This window comes from Arachis ipaensis, chromosome B04 (assembly GCF_000816755.2).
Source record: "Arachis ipaensis cultivar K30076 chromosome B04, Araip1.1, whole genome shotgun sequence".
Classification (NCBI taxonomy): domain Eukaryota; kingdom Viridiplantae; phylum Streptophyta; class Magnoliopsida; order Fabales; family Fabaceae; genus Arachis; species Arachis ipaensis.
This window is the reverse complement of record NC_029788.2, coordinates 93275920-93294900: the sequence shown is the minus strand read 5'-3', so window position 1 is coordinate 93294900 and position 18981 is coordinate 93275920. Positions and strand designations below refer to the sequence as shown.

Here is an 18981-nt window from a genome sequence, read left to right as displayed (position 1 = left end):
TGGTAGTTGAAGTGTAAACTTAGATTCTCTCTTATCCCATTTCTATTGTAATTATACATCATCTGCTGCTTTCCTTTTGCCCTGATTTATTTATCAAATTTCTCTCATGTCTCATTATTTTTACTCTCTTTATGCTGTTATCAAAATCTATCCTAACTTTAAGGCATTTTCCTTTTTACTAGTGTAAACTTAGATTCTCTCTTATCCCATTTTATTGGATATAAACCTATTCATTGCAATGCTTTGGTGTCGTGTCTAGATTGCTTGTGCAGTAGGAGACCTGTTATGTTATACTTTGTGGCCTCTATATGTTGATTGAAAACTTGATTGAATATTGTTCATGTGATTTGAATCGTATAAGTAGCAACTTGATGAGTATGTGCAGAGCCACTTTCTTATTGATGATGATGATGAGTTTTTTTGGAGGGCTTTCAAGTATAGAACAAGTAAGCGATTTAGCTAAATGATGTCAGATATCCGTGAGGGTGTGGATACAACCTACGAATGGCTAATTCATGCTTACAAAAAGGTGTTGGAAAGGTACTGGGAACCAGATGAGAAATGGAAAAATATAAGGAAAAAAGCAAGGGAGAATTGAGCGTCATTATTAGGTGGTTTTGTCCATTGCGGTGGTTCTATTCCATTGAGCTCAACTATAGAGAGAATGGTAACATAATTTAAGTGGCTTTAGATCTTATTTAATAGACATATATTTATGTAAAATTTTTTTATTTTGTGTTTTATGTGGAACAGAAGAAGCAGTTGGACCGTACACCAACCCACGAGGAGGTCTTCAAAGAAACCCACACACTTAAAAGTGACAAGTCTAAATGGGTGGACAAGCGCTCTCAAGACACTCATGTGAGATATAGCATAAATGTTAAATTAATGTACATACTGCCACTTGAATATTTATATACACACATGCATGTATGTATATATGCAACTAGGAGTGCTAAATTAGTTTAGGGTATGATTAAGTGAAACATGAGTTGTTAAATTAATAGTTCAGTTAGTGGATTGATTTGAGAGTGGAGAGTAAGAGGAAAAGGATCCAACGGTTTCAACGGACACCATGATGATGAGGACTATGATGATGATGAGGATGAAGATGACACTGAAGACTATAGCTGATAGTTTTAGTATGGTTGAACAATATGCAGGGAATTATAGTTGATGATCAATACACTTTGTTTATATTTTGAATTATATTAACTTGCTTGTTTATAGTACTTTTCTTTTAGTTTGATAATACGATGAGTTTGTTTATTTTTTGAAATATTATAAATATTTGAATACAAATTAGATACAAATTCGTATTAAATTTATATTTATTTTGTATGAAAACAAGTTTATTTTGTAATTGGAAAAATCTAAAAAAATTCTATTTTACCTTACTGATGGATTTACAGACGGATTTTCTGTTTGTATTCAGAGTGTGAGATGATTTTCTAAGGTTCAAATTACAGACGAAAAATCTGTCAAAAAATCTGTTGTCAATTACCGACGGAAAATCCGTCGAAAAATCTGTCTGTAATTACCGATGGAAAATCCGTTGGAAAATCCGTCTTTAATTACGGACGGAAAATCCGTCAAAAAATCCGTCTATAATTACCAACGGAAAATCCGTCGGAAAGTTTGACGTTTCAGGAAAATGGATGGGAGAATTTATCGAGGAAAAATCCGTCAGTAACTGGTAAAAATACATCGGCAATTTTTCGACGGAAAAAAATTCGTCAGTAAATAATTTCCGACGAGGCTTTCATAGAGGGACAAAATCCGTCAGTAATTTCGTCGATAACCAAAAATCTGTCTGTAATAAAGACTAAATCTGTCTGTATTAATCTATTTTCTAGTTGTGTCACTTTTGTTGTCATTACTTGATCAAATCGAAATGCCCTTGATTTCTCCTTATTATGAACTATGAAGCTTATGATTGACGTCAAAAAATTTTCCATAACTGCATAATTTACTATATCTATTGGAGATTTTATAAGAATGAAAAATATCTAACACTTTTGATGGTATATGGGCAAAACATCTAAAGAGTACCAAAAATTTATTTACTTTCAATAGATCTCCAAAGTTGAATTATTTTTTAAAAATGAGGTCTTTTTGTTTAATCTGCTTCTCTTTTTCTTTTTTTTTTTTCCTCATAGTTGATCGGGTAATTAATTTTGGCAGGGAGTGTAAGTGGAGGAGGGAGTGTTCCAGCACCAAAAGCATCTTTTGAGGCTTGGCAAGGATTGTTATGATGTTCTTAGAGGAGAATAAGAATGTTGCTACTTTGACAACTAAAGCTATGGTTAGAAAGTAGTCAGTTTGAAAAGTGGCTGAAAAATCCTTGAGGAAAGAGGATTTATAATGTTAGGTATTTTCTTACTTCTTTTATTATTGTTTTTAAGTTTTTAGTAAATTTCAAAACTAACTTATTCCAACAGTATTTATCTGTTTATGTATATGATGGAAAAGCATTGATTTAGTGTGTGTATGTGTATATATATGAACTTTTAACAATAAGTACACAAAGTGTTAAAGAGATAGGTTCTTTCATATGCACTAATGCAGTATGCTTTTGTTTGTGTGAAGATGAATTATTATATAAGTTCATAATAACATTGTTGCTTCAAAAAAATATCCTTTCTAAACTAGATATTTCATTTGGCTTATTTTTACTAAAAACAGAGGAGAAACAGGTTTTGGGAAATGCATCTTTTAGGATCCTAATTGCTTTTGCTTGACCATGTAGGCTTGAAAATAATACTTGAATACCATCGAATGTAACAGTTAATTCAACATGGTATTTTAACTATACCATATATCATTTTCTTCTATCTTTGTTTTTAGAATCTGAATGAATTGAATATTTTATCTTATTTTTATGGCTTTCCTATATGTATTTAGATTATTGTTGTATATTTTTTAAGACTTTTCTCATTTTGATCAGTATCGAAATGTTACAACTTTGCTTAGTTGTGATTGCAGTGTTCAAAGGAGGCAACAAAAGGTATGAAAGTTTCATGTTATCACACAAAATTGCTGGGTAAAAGTATTATTTTTAAGAAAATGCTTTCATAGTAATGTGTTGTAATTCTCGGTGGGAATGTTTGAGTGGGATATAATATATAGCTTTAGTGCATATTATCTAGGATGCAGTTACTTTTGTTTTGACATTAGCTTATAACTGCTGTCTGCTTCATAAAATATATCAAACTATTAATTATTGTCTTTTGATAAATTGGTGGCCTCTGTTTTTGAAGGAAGTAATTTTTGTTTTTATTCTACTGACATAATGTATAAACTGCTTTTGAAAATAAATCTGCTCTGACTAAGAACAAGGTTGAACTTTCAATATTGAAAAAAAAAATAAGAAAGCGCACTTGAAGATGTGCAATACCTAAAAGGTATCACTTTTCTGACTTATTATTTCCTATGCACTGGGTATAGCTAGGGGAAGCATTTAGTTGCTTTGCATCTTCGGTCAGTTGGAGGATTCATAGGGATAAAAAGGAGGTGTGGCTGTCACTGTTTTATACCGTAATTTGGTGTATATAGTAGGAGTGAAAAATCGAATCTATAGTCAAAAGGAAAGGAGTCTAGAAGAGTGGTACATAGTGGTGATTCAAATGAGCAACAAGTGAATGGAGGATAGAGATTGTTTTTGTCTACTGTAGTTTTGGTGTTTGTTGTTGCCTTGGTCTGATCTTCATGTTTTTGTTTTTCGTTTTGGCAAAAGAAAAAAATTATTTGGCTACTACAATATGAGAAAGTTTTAATAAGTATAGATGATTTATATGTGAACTGCTTTGGTAATAATAATGTCTTGAGATAGAGGCTAATCCTTTGTGTTTTTATGTGTTTGATTTCGGAAAAAACAAACCGAAAGTAATTTTTTCTCATTGGGATTGTATATAGTTCCTTTGAAAGAAGATGTAAGCTTAGCAATTTTATCTATTAATAATAATTTAGTGCAACATAAGATAAGATTATACAAAATTTGAGTTATTCTTAATGTTCATAATTTTCAAAGGAGTGGATTAAAGGTATGAAAATTGAATACTAAACCATTTTTGTTATTATGAAAATTGTGTGGATTAAAGGTATATTCCTTGCATTGTATTATTTTATTTTTTCTTATTATTATTAGTAATTAGAAACCAATTAGTTTCTAGCTCTGTTTAGTTTTAATTTGTTGTTGGGTCATAGGCTATGTAATTTGATTTTTGAGTCATCTTAATTTACATTAATGAAAATTCATGACATTTATTGGATTTTTTTTTCTTTTTTTAATATCAATTTTTTAGTACCTCATCAGGGCTTAATATTCTTTCTATTAGGTACTAACGTGTGTGTATATATATATTTCAAAATCACAATCTATGCTTCAAAACTTTGAAGTTGGCCATGATTTACATACATACAAATACGAATAATATTTTTCTTATAGTGATTTGGATGATTTGATAGCATGCACCAAATTAAAAGGACTCTGTTTTAGTTTTTTATTCATTGATAAGCTCACTACTAGAAAACTAGTTATTACAGATGGATATTTCCAACGGATTTTATCCCACGGAAATACAGACGGAATTTCAGAGAGATTTTTTGTCGAAAAACAAAAAAATGAATTAGCATAAATTACAGATGGAAAAGAGAATCCGTCAATAATTCTGTCGGAAAAATTAATTTTTTTTCCGTGGAAAATAGTTACAGACGGAAAATCCGTCTGTAATTAAATGAACAAAAGCACTGCGTTTTATTAAATTATTATAGACAAATTTTCTGTCTGTAATTTAAATTATTCTGTCGAAAGAGGTTAAAATAAGGGTATGAAAATCACGTTCTCCTCGACGGCGTCTTCATTTTACAAAACACCCCATCCTTCATCGACGCCGCTTCTCACCGATTCGCTCCTAATCCTTCATCATCGGAGCCTTTTGCCCCTTCACCGCCATTCCCGAAGCTCCATCACACCCCTTCCCCAATCTCTCTCTTTCAGTTTCGATGCCGATGAATTTCGCTACCTTCTCCACGCTATTTTCTGTCACTGCTCGCTAAAGCTCGTCAACGTCGTCGCCGCCGCTTCTACTTCTTCTTCTCGTCGCCGTTGGTTCAGGTAGGTTCCATCGTTCCTTCATATTACATTGATTTTCTTGCAATTGTATCTGTTCTGTTCTCAAAACAAATTTAGGATTTTATTACAGTGACAGATATGGCAAGCTTTCTGTGAACGAACTCCCTTCATTCTTCTCTTCTTTGTTTCTTCCCTATGACTGTGTAACTCTTTCTAGTCTTTGCCATTTTTTTTCTATTGAATTGAAATTTTGGATTGAACTAACCTGTGTATTAATCCTTGGTTTATATATTCCAGTGATTTGGTTGTAGCTTCTCCTGTGGAGGATTACTTTTTATACATTGATGATCTGAAAAATCCTGATAAGGTTAGAATTTTGTTCAAATTACTTTTCTACTTTATCTCCAAAGAAAGAAACTCTTTTGACTCGATTCCTTTCCTCGTCATTGTTAATGGTAGGAAGAAGCTGAGAAAATTACATAACCAAATTTAGATGCTCTTGGTGAAGACTATTCTATTTGTTGCCAAGGTAATGAATGAATCACAGTTAGTGTTAGCCTACTGGTTATTGAAATTATGCAGTTTTATTTGTAATTATACCTGAATCCTTTTAAATTTTACTATAGGAACTGCTTTTTTTTCCTTTGCAAAGCTGCATGAACCATTCTTGTAGTCCTAATGCCAAAGCCTTCAAGAGAGACGAGGTACGTTTCGAACTGAGTCAATCGGTACCTGGTTTAATTTGATTCTGCAAAGATATGACTATCTTTGTAGTCCTAAACTTTTTGTATGCAGGATAGGGATGGCCAAGCAACCATAATCGCAGTAAGGCCGATTCGAAAAGGAGAAGAGGTTGGTTTGTAACTTTTTACCATTATCTACAATTTACCAAGAATTCTTCCAAACTAAATGATTTTAGTGAGGAATTTGGTTTTACAGCGCATAAGGAATCTTGTGATTTTTTCACCAATGTGCCACCTTTTTCAAAACTTATCGCCAAAATATCACTCTTTTGAAACTAATCACTCAAGTGTCACCCTGAATATTACTATAAACAATCATAATTAAAAATGAAATAGCAAATCAGTTGTGACTCTGGTAAAAAGATGGCATCTAAGTAATTAGTTACAAAAAGATGACATTTTGATAATAAGGTCCGGAAAAGGTGATACTTTGGTAAAAAGGCCAAATCTCACCATACTATATAATATTTCCAAATATATAGATAACTATTAACATTTAGGATTTTGAATTTGATAGCAACAGGTTTCAGCATGTATGTTGACTGGAGAATGGCTTTGGTAGCTTGGGTTGTGATGCCTTGCCACTTCATAGGCGGTCTCATTCAAGCAAAGTCTGTCAAAGGCTTTTCAGGTGACTATGCTGCTTCCCATTTTGAGCTTGTTGCTCTTGCATCTGAGTCTTCCGCCAATATAAGGACTATAACGTCATTTTGCCATGAAGAACATGTAATCATGGATAATTTGACTTTCTTTCCTGCTTACATCATCATTACTATTCATCTAGGAATTGTTTTGAAAATGGCTCGCTTAATTAAGGATGGTTCTTTAAGAGAGCAGAAGTCTAATGCAGAACCTGTCAGCAAGGCTCCTTCTAAGATCTTTAATTGTTTTGAAAAGGATTTTTATGGTATATTCATATGCAGCTGTTGCTATAATCTTGTTATTTTAGCTATAGGTTTTCTTTCCCGTTTTTCTTATTTATTTCGATTTCTTCATAGGCTGTCCATTTTGGTTTTAAATTGGCTATTTTCTTTTTCTATATTTTTCATGGAGATGGGATCAGTTTGAAACAAATGAGGCCTTCTTTGGTGTAAAAAGCACATTCAATGAGGAACTATATACAACAAAGCTTGAAAAAGGGCCTCGGACAAGAGAACTGGAAAAATAAGTCTTAAGAATAGCAAGAGAAATTGAGGGTGAGGAAACCCAAGATCTGCATCTTGTGGAGGTTAGTGTTGTTTCAACTATTAGGTTCTTTGTCCTATTTGAGTTTTTATATACTAGTTAATATATGTATCCCAAAAAGACCTGTTAGTCTATTTAAATCCTCAAACCAGACGGATTTTGTCAACAGGAAAGAGGACTTCACTTTCATGAAAACTTTGATATTGATGAAGAAACTAGATTCTCTTCAGTCGCTAGGGGTAAAGGTGTTGATGATAGCAGATATGATGAAAATGAGGACATACTGTCTGATTCACTCAATTCTGAAACCATCTCTATTATTCTTTTCATTTGTTTCATCTCTATTCTTCTTTTCATTTTGATTGAAACAAAATTGAATATTAAACTAATAGTGCTCATTATATGCCCTTGTAGCGTTGAGTGTTATATTCAACCTTGCATCTCACCACTCTCCTACCATTAGTAACAAGGATACCCTCAGCTTCGGTGCAAACTCTACATGCCAGGCTTACACAAAGACTCCGAATTTCTCCTCATGGAACTGCATGCAGTGTTTGCAAGCAGAATGTGCATTTTTTAGCAGCAGTAGTGGTGAAGTAAGTTCTACTAGCTTCTTGTTCTGTTTCATATAATAATATCAAAATTCTTTCTTCACCATTTAATGATGCACAAGTACTATACACAATCGTATATGATTGGTACCATGGTGGTATATTTTCAAGAACCGTGTAACCTATTGTATGGTCATATCATGTATGCCTCATGCTTTCCATTGTTTTCCTCCATTCTAAAATATCTGTCACTTTGAGAATTTGGTATCTTGATTTCGGTATTCTCATTTTCATTGAATTTTACATTGTTAGGTTTAGTTTTAGGACAGGATGATATATATCTTTTCTTTGTTGGGTTAGTTTGCTAATGCATTATTAATCTGTTTGAGTAGATACATGATTTATGTATCTTTTCTTACATTGTTTGCATTTTGTTGGCTTAGATGCTGATAAGGTTTTTGATACGCTAATTTTGAGCTTGTTGAAGTTTTCCCTTTTAATATATGATGGAGCTTTGATTGTCAAGGGTTATATTTGATGTATGTTGTAGGTTGACGTCTATACATTATCAAGAAAGTGGAAGGAGTTGGTTGATAAGGCCCGAGCCAAGCAGCTCCAACCTCATGAGTACAGCACAGGTACAATACTCAAATATTTATAATTATTTGGGATTTTCTTCAATCCAAATTGGAGAAGATTGAAAACAGCTTGCAATTGAAAATACTATTTAGGGATTTTTAACCGATTAACCACATTTTGAATTTTAAATATACAACCCTAGAACATAGATATTGAACCAAAGCTTATCCAAATAAGTTAGTATGCTAGATCAATCAAGGCTGTTGAACTTCAGCAAAGATTGACTTCTCTGTCCAATTAATCTCAAAATCTTAGGTCTAACTTTGCTCTGAGTGCAAAATACACATTTATAGACTCTGGGTGCTAATTCTTCATTAAAATACAAACTAGGTTGATGTAATTAAAATTGAATAATACAAACTAGGGTATATAGATATCTTATTCATCACTTTTAATTTCTTGCTACAATAATAATACATTATCAGATCTCTTAATAGCCTGCATAGCTGCATACATAAATCTCTATACATTTTTTTTAATTTATATAATGGGAGGTTATTTAATTAGATCAGATCTCTTACTGAAGAATGGTCTTTTAGTGTGAGTAGTAACTTCAAAGGAAATTAATCGTTTAATCTATTCTATTTTGGCTTCTTTTTTTTTCTTTCCTTACCTGTTTGGTTATTTTGCATTCCGACGAGTAATTTGCAGAATTCGATGGACAAAGTGGTTGATAATGGCATAGCAAACCTAAAGCATCATCACTCTCAGTATAAGGAGCATATTATGAATTTACTGAATGATGGGGAATCAAGTGTTAAATCCATAACCAATGTGATTGATGAAAGAGTCAGGAGTTTTAATTAGAGTATTGTACCATATTTGATCTTCCAAAGAGATGGACAACTAGAAGATCATGAATGTCGAGATGTGCATATAAGCCCTCAGGAATGGATAATGCTGGCACAGGCACGACACGTCAGGAATGCACTAAAGGACTATGATGAGGATGAAGATGACACTGAAGACTATAGCTGATAATTTTAGTATGGTTGAACAATATACTAGGAATTATAGTTGATGGTCAATACATTTTGTTTATGTTTTGAATTATATTGACTTGCTTGTTTATAGTACTTCATAATACAATGAATTTGTTTATTTTTTGAAATATTATAAATATTCAAATACAAATTAGATAAAAATTTGTATTAAATTTATATTTATTTTGTATGAAAACAAGTTTATTTTGTAATTAGAAAAATAAAAAAAATTCTATTTTACCTTACTGACGGATTTACAGACGGATTTTCTGTCTGTAATCAGAACGTGGGATGATTTTCCAAAGTCCAAATTATAGACGGAAAATTCGTCGGAAAATCCGTCTGTAATTATAGACGGAAAATCCGTCTGAAAATCCGTCTATAATTACAGACAGAAAATCCGTCGGAAAGTTCGTCGCCTTTGGGAAATAGATAGAAAATTTACAGAGGAAAAATCCGTCGGTAACTGGTAAAAATCCGTCTGTAATTTTTCGACTGAAAAAAAATCCGTCGGTAAATAATTTCCGACGGGGCTTTTACAGAGGGACAAAATCCATCAGTAATTTCGTCGGTAACCAAAAATCTGTCTGTAATAAAGACTAAATCCGTCTGTAAATCTGTCTGTATTAATCCATTTTCTGGTTGTAACTTTTCATACGTATTTATGTGTATTTCTATTTGTCTATTGTTTACTATGCACTATTGGATACATCTCTTAGTCACTGAGAGTTTGAAAACTATTTAAGCCTATGGTGTAAATTAATTGTTTGCCATATATTTGTGTACGTGTAAAATAATAAAGTAAAATAATATTATAAATTTATTTATTATTATTATTATTATTAGTAATTAGTAACTAATCAGTTTCCAGCTGTTTAGTTTTAATTTGTTGTTGGGTCATAGGCTGTGTGATTTAATTTTTGAGTCATCTTAATTTACATTGAAAATTTATGATATTTATTGAATTTTTTTCTTTTTTTTAGTGTCTCAAATTAATCAGGGCTTAATATTTTCTCTCTGGCAGGTACTAACATATACATATTACAAAATCACAATCTATGCCCCAAAACTTCGAAGTTGGCCATAATTTACATACATACAAATACGAATAATATTTTCTTTACAATGACTTGGATGACTTGATAGCAAGCACCATCTCCTTAGGCTTCTATTTTAGTTTCTTATTTATTGATAAGTTTTCGGTATATATTTATGTGTATTTTCTATTTGTCAATTGTTTATTATGCAGTATTGGATACCTGTCTTAGTTGCTGAGAATTTGAAGAGTGTTTAAACCTATGCTGTAAATTAATTGCTTGCTATATATGTGTATATAATAATGTTATGGATGCTATGTTGAACATATTAGTAAAATAAGAATATTATAAAGTATATTTTGAGTCTTTTGATATATGTAATAAGAAGTTGGTGCTCCCCTTTTGGATAAATTCTTCTGTTCTTATTTAAAATTTATTCTCAACATTTTTTTATTGGATAGTCTATCGTATTTGTCTTCTATTAACTATATTACTACTTTTTTATTAATTTTATGTCTTATGTCATTTCTTAAACATTAAATATCTGATATTTTAATTGACCTACAACTAAATTTTAAGTTTTTTTAATTCTTTGTAGGAAAAACAACAGATAAAAGTGAAGGAGAGAATTGACAAATGTGTAAAAAAATATATATAGGTGCTGAAATATATTTTTTATGTTTTCTTATAAGAGTCTAATTGGAACTATGTTAGTTTAATTGTCTAAAATTTATTTAGTTTTGTTCTATTTTTCAACATCAATGAACTTTGTGTTTTTTTATACTAGAATAATATATTTTGTGATAAACTTTTTTATCTTCTATTGAATATGCAAAGCAAAAGAAAAAATTTTTTGAAACAAAGACTGGAATTGATGAGGTAGAAGCTTTAATAAATTAGCCAATTATATATGCTTAAGTAGAATAAAAATATTGATTATATTGTATCAACTATTGTGTTAAGTAACTGTACATCTCAACTGTTATTTAGTTTTATTGAAATAATTATAGTAATGAAGTTATATGATAAATGTATCTAATTTTCTGAGAATAAATTATTAATTTATGTAATTAGTAGCTGAAATTTGTTTATGCGGTATTTGAATAATTTTTATTGGAATTTATTTATTAAAATTTAAGATTTTAGTATAATAAAAGAAGTTAATTACTTAATTTATCTATATACTAAGTAAATTAATCTTTTTAATAAATATATATTAATTTTTTTTATAAACAAATTATACCTAACTATAATAAAATAAATTAAGTACACTGACTCACGAGTTTTGTCACATCAGTTACAAGGTAAGGAAACAAGCCTCATTTAGAGATCATATGAAAGGAAAAATAGTACACATGAAAATAAAGGAGTCCAAATTTGGAATTGCATATATTTGAATAACAGGACAATGTAATTAATATGTGTATATCAACTGAAAGCATGGTTGTTCTTTGCAGTCGCATATTAGATAAGAGAAGGAAGGATTGCTGAAACACTAATGTATATGGTGATTTTGCACTTAAAATATCCGAAAATAGTATTGTGATTGGGAGTTGGTGATGTAATGATAACCATTATTTAATATTTTTTTATGTATAACAATAACATAGTATTACAATTTTTTTTAAATACGGATACATAATGATTTTTTTACGTATAAGTGAAATCCACTAATATGGAATAAAAAAATTATTTCGGCTATCGAAAATAGAAAATGAAACAATATTTTACTTTATATAATAAATTTTATGTAGGAGAAATTTTTCAAAATAAAAGTAATAACTATTAATATCAATGAATATATATTCACTACAAGATAACATAGTTGATATATATGCATTAGATCATAAATATATATTAATTTTTTTTATAAATAAACTATATCTAAACACAATAAAATAGATTATGTACACAATCCAGACGTAGTTAGGACCTTAGACTAGTTATAATAGAATTGTTGGATAGACTGAAAGGAGAGGCTAACTAAGTGTCACAAAACTAGATGTGTACAGCACTATTCATGCCATGTATATATATTATGAACAGTGTTACATGAGATTTTAAGTGTATCATGACCAAAGATGTCTGAATGGCCATAAGATCTATGCTATAACCCTATGGTATCTCATACCCAGGATATTTTGTGTGTAAGGAAGATATGGAGGGCTTTCAAATATTTTTAAATTTCTTAACAAATTTCGAATTTTCAATGAGAGCCTTTAATTCAATATCATTCTCTTTCTCTTATTCTCATTGTTTCTGAAGATAGCAAAAAAGAATCACCATTTTTCATATCCATTTTTTCCTCGCTCCTTCTGAGAATGGTACCACGGAGGGGAGGGCTGGAGAAGAGGACAACGGGTCAGCTATGGATGGTGAAGCTTGCGACACGGTGAAACGTGAACGGCAGAGCTCCAATCATGGTGAATCATGGAGCAACAGGAGATTGAGGTGTTGTGAATGGTGGTTGGTGGATGCTGTGTTAAGTGCAGATCCAGTCAAGGGGAATGAAAGTGAGGTTAGTGTATCTGCTAACTTGGTAAGAAAACACTTTACTAAAAAAATGTTTAACACAACAAGGATTAGAAGCTTTGCTCGCGATGCAAGTAGAGGAACCACAGGAACTCCACTGGCGATGTTCCGGTAAGCCTTCTGGAACCGAAACGCTGGAAATCGTTGTTCGATCCGTTCACGGTTATACAACAGGGATGGCTGTCGTGGGTTGTGGCCGTCAATAGCAAAGCAATCATCGATTGGACTCCTCGTCGCACCAACACCTCTGCGAAGCTCGCTAAGGTTTCAGGTTCCATCTTACAGATCCATTTCCTTACCTTAGAATTTATGAGAATCCAAGCTTCATTTTAAACACTACATATGGAAATTGGAAGTAATGCCTGAATTTGTTTCGTGTGTTTATTTTCAATATTATTTGATTTTCCGTTCATTTGTGTCAATGAAGATATGTCATAATTGAACTTCAACTTTATATCTTAATCTCTTGTATTTTGAAGTCTTTACCAATAGAGGATATAGAGAATCCTGAAAGCTTGAAAAATGACTTGGATGTTCTCAACCAAGCTATTACGGTTGCTAAGCAGCTGGTTTTTTATGGGCATGGCAGGAGTAAGATTTATGTTTTAATGAATTCGAGAAGGACGGTTGCACGTTTGAAATGTTGCGGAGAAGATATAAGGCGAGCCCTGAGGCTGATTCCTCTTGCAAGCAAAGATATAAGCGAGATGTTAGATGTGGAGTATAAAGATGAAGATGAACAAGTGGAAAAAGTTGAGGGTGCGATACAAGAGAGGAATCCGGATGGAATGTAGAATGAGTTGTTGTGTTGTATTGCAGATGCCATGGGTTTTCCGAAAGAGAGTGATGCCTTGAAGAGAGAATTCCAAGAGTTGAAGCGTAAAATGGAAAGTGCATGGTCCAGGAAAGATGTGGCAGAAGCTCTTCGCATGGAGCAGCTTATTGTAGTGCTTGAAAGGGCTGATTTTATAACCTCAGTGCAAGAGAAAGAAATTAGGTACTTTGAAAAGCGAAATTCTTTGGGCAGGACCCCTTTAGAGCCTCTACATTCATTTTACTGCCCAATCTCTGGAGATATTGTGATGGACCCTGTTGAAACTTTCTCTCGCAACACATTCGAGAGAAGTGCCATACAAAGGTGGTTCTCCCAAGGGAACACTCTCTGTCCATTGACCATGATACCCCTTGACACTCAAATCTTAAGGCCCAATAAGACTCTTCGCCACTCTATTCAAGAGAGGAAGGACATGAATACAATCATCACAATTTCTACCATCAAGTCCTTGTTTGAAACAAATGAACAAGAGCAAGTTCTTGAATCCTGTAATCAATACACTTTGTTTATGTTTTGAATTATATTGACTTGTTTGTTTATAATACTTTTCTTTTAGTTTGAAATATGATGAATTTATATCAATACGATGAATTTGTTTATTTTTTAAATATTATAAATATAGAATACAAATTAGATAAAAATTTATATTTATTAAATTTATATTTATTTTTTATGAAAACAAGTTTATTTTGCAATGAAAAAATCTAAAAAAAATTCTATTTTACCTTACTGACGGATTTACAGACGGATTTTTTGTCTATATTTAAAGTTTGGAATGGTTTTTCAAGACTCCAATTACCGAAGGAAAATCTGTTGCTAATTACCGATGGAAAATCCGTCAAAAAATCTGTCTCTAATTACCGACATAAAATCCATCGGAAAATTTAACGTTCCAGGAAAATGGAGGGAAGAATTTACCAAGGGAAAATCTGTCGGTAACTGATAAAAATCTGTCGGTAAATAATTTCCGACAAGGCTTTTACAGATGGACGAAATCCGTTAGTAATTTCATCGGTAACCAAAAATCCGTCTGTAATAAAGACCAAATCTATCTGTATTAAGTAATTTTCTAGTTGTGAGCCCCGTTACAACCCTCTAAAATTCTCTTGATAATTGCGTGCATGCATTGAATATTTGTTGATTATTATAAGAAGAACAAGTTTTAAAAAGAAAGGTTAGAAGAGAATTGAGTGATTAAACCTATGCACTAGAGCGATAATAGAGTAAACACATCTGGTGAGGATTTAATTACTCAACCCTAGTTTTCAACTATCATAGAACTTTGCAAGTTTGTAATTCTCTTTTAAGAACTCAATTGAATAATAGGATTGAATTGCTTGATGTTGCATCTTTGCCTGCTTTGCCTTATTACATCTTGAAAATTATTTGATTCTATATAACCAACCGTATGTGAATAATAGAAAGAATTAGATGGTTGTACATAATAAATGTAAATAGTTTGCATATATATCTTGGTAGACTTCCTTCATTCTCTTGATTAGTATTATAGCATGAGGACATGCAAGTGTTTAAGTGTGAGAACATTTTGTCGTTATAAATTGTATTAAAAAGTATGGAGTTTATTAACTAAATCACATAACTTTGGTTTAATTTCTGGAGTTTTTCAATTATTGCTTCCAATGAACTGATGAATAAAAATATATTTTTTATGCTCTTAATAATTAATTTCTTAATTCCTTTTTCATGCCATTAGATACCGTGATCAATTTTGTTTAAGTATTTCAAGGTTAAGGTACTTCAATGCCTTCAGAGGATCGAAAAGAATAGGGCGAAGAAGCGAATTTGAAAAGTAATTTGGAGTGAAGTCTATAGATGCTCACGTAGGTGAGCATATCTCGTGTAGGCGAAGTATTCGCGTGAGCGAGCCTTATTTGTATGGGCGAACTCCTCGCTTGAGTAACAATTGCTCGCGTACACGAGATTCTTGCGTGCACGAGAATTTTTTGCTTGAGTGAAAAACCTCCACGTGCTTGAATTAATGAAACACGTGCTTTCTCTTTTTAGGCTTTCAAAAAGTTCCCAATTGCCATGTTTTAAAGCATTTTGAGTGCCAAGATGATGGAGGGAGGGAACACATCCATACACTTAGATTTTTACACATTGTTTTTTTAGGTTTTAGTAGAATTCTAGAAAGAGAAGCTCTAACTTCTCTCTAGAATCCCTTAGGTTTTACTTAATTTTTTTTTAATTTTAGGTTTTAGTCTTGTTTAGTTGTAGTTTTAATACTTGTTTACTTGTCCTTACACTATAATTCTCTTAGAATTTAGTTGTTGTAGCATACTTTGTTTACTATTTTATAAACTTGTGAATTCTTGGTTTATATTAATAAATTTGATGTTTTATATTAATTGAGCTATTTTGGTTGAATTCTCTTAGTAGATTGTCTTAATTTTAGTTAATTCTTTAAATTTATTATGTTTTACTTTTTTGCACACAAAGTTTGATAAAATGCTTAGGCTAGTTATGGAGTAGAGTTTTTAACTCTTGACTTAGGTTAGTAACTTGGATGACCTTGAATTACTAATGTCCATGTTGATTGATAATTTAGAAATTTTAATTAATCTTGTTTTCATTGACACTAATCTTTTGATAATTCAATTAGTAAGTTTATTAGGACTTATAGATTAGGATTAAGTAAGCCTGGTTGACTTTCTTCGCCATTTTGAGGTTGACAAATTGAGTTTGCTCTTTATAATTATCATATTGTAGTTAGTGACCAGAATAGTGATCCTTGACTTTCAACCCTTGCCAAGATCTTTATGCACTTAAATTTCTGTTCTTTTACTAGTTAATTGTCTCAATTGCTCTTAGTTTAATTTTTTGTTTGTTTCTTTAATTTCATTCCATTTACATTTCTATTTATTATTATCAATTTCGTTTTCCATAACTAATAATATGTACATTCGATTGTAATTTTATGAAAAATGACCTGAAATTTAAAATTTTCAGTTATTTAATTTAAATTGTAGCAACCTTTATAAAATTTGATTAAGAATTATTTCCCAATTTAAAACTATGCTTGTAACAAAATTCAAATTTTATAATTTATGAAATTTCTAAACCAATATTTAACCATCAAAAATATAATTATCCCATCTCATGCCAATATTCTTCAGCCACTACTGCTTCATGTTATATCTTATCTGCGACTACGAGTGCATTGACAATAGCAACACGCGTCCAGCTGCAGTTATTGCCAACTCATTTCATGACCTATTTAAGGAAAAAAGCATTCAGCATTGTCACAACAGCCGCGTTATGGAACCTCGCCATAATATTAGTTAAAAAGTTAATATAATATGGAAAAATTTTCAGGTATTTCTGTCCTTTTATTAATACATTGGCATGATAAGTATAGATTGGTTGCCAATTAAAAGAGTGTCATATTTAGTATTATGTAATGACGAAAAAGACCATAAAAGAACCCCAAAAATCAGCTAGGGGTAGTTAAAAAAAAGCTTGTTTGGTGAGATAGCTGAATTAGAGAAAATTAGTGGCGGCTCTTAGCTAATGAACTTTATGTATATAGGCCTTTTTTTTTTTAAACAACTTACTTCTTTTGATTAATGGTTGGAAATTTGCAGCTCAAATTATAAGATGGATTTCAGAGGAAAAAAAATTATGAAATAAAAGAGTAATAACTAATAAGATTTGTAACCCTTCTATATGTGCCTCTTAGTCCTCTTCACCATATATATATAGGATAAATTATTGAAGTGTTTGGAATTTAATTAAAAAAATAAGAAGTGAAAATAAAAAATAATATCTTATTATTCAATATTTATTTTGTATTTTTATTTCTTAATAATTTTTAAGCTTTTAAGATTTTATAAAAAAAAGCAAAAATGCTAATTGCAATGATCAATTAAATAATATGTCCACCATTTATCATTTTTAATTGATAATTGCAGTTAGCAAAATTATCATTTACCTACCATTCATTTAAAATTAAATTATTTTTTTTTTGTATTATATTTTGAATGAATTTGCATTATAATAATATCACTCCTATTTTAATAATAACACCACCACCAGCACCACTACCACAACCAGCACAACCACCACCAACACCAACACCAACACCAACACCACAACCACCACCACCACCACCACTAACACCACCACCACAACAACCTCAACCACAACCAAACCACCACCACCAAACAGAAACAGAAACAACACCAAACAGAAACAGAAACAACACCAAACAAAAACAAGAAAGCATAGGCAAGGCAGAGGCGGCGAGGCGGCGAAGCNTTCTAAACATGTAGAAAATAGGTGGCAAATTAATATAGTTGCATGTCCATTTTAGGGGACAAAATATGAGAAGTGATCAGGTTTAGGGTTAGGATGGATAGTGATGCCGCCACTATTCACACATGTGGTATAAAAATATAATGGGATTAAAGATGTTTTTTTTTTTTTGGTCAAGTGCATTAAAGATGTTGATTAGCTTGTATTACGGGATTTGTTATCGTAACTAATAATGGGCTTTCTGAAATGAATATTTTTGTTCTAGACTGTTTGTAAGAGCAAAAAAAAAATGGGTTTAGATAGCTTCCATGAAAACACAAAAAGGGATGTTTTTAGATAAATGAAAAATTTTATGAGTTAATGTCAAATTCGTTCCTAAAAAATTATCCATTATTTAAATTAGTCTTGCCTAAATTTTTTTTTTCTTCTTTTTTTTTTCTGCAAGCTTTGTTTTTTTTGCTGCTTTTTCTTGCTTCAAGAATCATTTTTATGATTTTTCAGATTATCAAATAACATGTCTCCTAGTCATCATTCTTTCAAGAGCCAACATATTTAACATTCTTAAACAACAACTTCAAAAGACATATGCACTGTTCAAGCATACATTCAGAAAACAAGAAGCATTGTCACCACATCAATATAACTAAGCTAAGTTCAAGGATAAATTTGAAACCCATGTACTTCTTGTTCTTTTGAATTAAAACATTTTTCATTTAAGAGAGGTGATGGATTCATAGGACATTCATAGCTTTAAGACATAGTTATTACTATTAATGATCATGTAATGAAGACACAAACATAGATAAGCACATAACATAGAAAACAAAAAACAGAAGAAATAAGAACAAGGAATGAATCCACCTTAGTGATGTCCTTGAGCTCTTCTATGTCTCTTCTTTGTCTTTGCTGCTCCTCCTTCATTGCTTTTAGATCTTCTCTGATTTCATGAAGGATGATGGAGTGCTTTTGATGTTCCACCCTTAGTTGCTTCCAATAATTGTGTGGAAGAAAATGTATCCCCTGAGGTATCTCAGGGATCTCTTGATTTGCAGTCAAATGTTCTACCACTGAGCTATAGACCCTTGATGGAAGCTTTTGTCTTCCCTTTCCTCTTTCTAGAGGTTTCT

General features: G+C 31.5%; 1 protein-coding gene and 1 long non-coding RNA gene across 4 annotated transcripts; both read left to right on the top strand.

Annotated features, from left to right (window-relative positions):
• On the top strand, positions 2677-10578 carry LOC110271130. Its single transcript, XR_002361324.1, has 2 exons — positions 2677-3404; positions 10200-10578. It is a non-coding gene; the product is annotated as an uncharacterized LOC110271130 (long non-coding RNA).
• LOC107639526 (histone-lysine N-methyltransferase ATXR2-like) lies at positions 4919-7306 on the top strand. Of its 3 annotated transcripts, XR_001620197.2 has the most exons (8): positions 4919-5116; positions 5205-5277; positions 5372-5441; positions 5534-5603; positions 5701-5778; positions 5870-5926; positions 6335-7045; positions 7172-7306. XR_001620197.2 is itself a non-coding variant. In XM_021121333.1 (6 exons), the coding sequence occupies exons 2-6, from the start codon at positions 5270-5272 to the stop codon at positions 6377-6379; spliced, it is 252 nt and encodes an 83-aa protein (XP_020976992.1). In that variant the 5' UTR covers positions 4921-5116; positions 5205-5269; the 3' UTR covers positions 6380-6992. The 3 variants fall into 3 exon arrangements, 2 of the variants coding, with proteins under 2 accessions (XP_020976992.1, XP_020976991.1); XM_021121333.1 differs by lacking the exons at positions 5534-5603; positions 7172-7306 and having other exon boundaries at positions 4921-5116; positions 6341-6992; XM_021121332.1 differs by lacking the exons at positions 5534-5603; positions 7172-7306 and having other exon boundaries at positions 4921-5116; positions 6335-6992.

Coding starts and splice junctions, on each gene's coding strand:
- LOC107639526 (XM_021121332.1), top strand. Junction 5,779..5,869: donor AAGCCTTCAAGAGAGACGAG/GTACGTTTCGAA, acceptor TTTTGTATGCAG/GATAGGGATGGCCAAGCAAC. Junction 5,927..6,334: donor CGATTCGAAAAGGAGAAGAG/GTTGGTTTGTAA, acceptor TGAATTTGATAG/CAACAGGTTTCAGCATGTAT.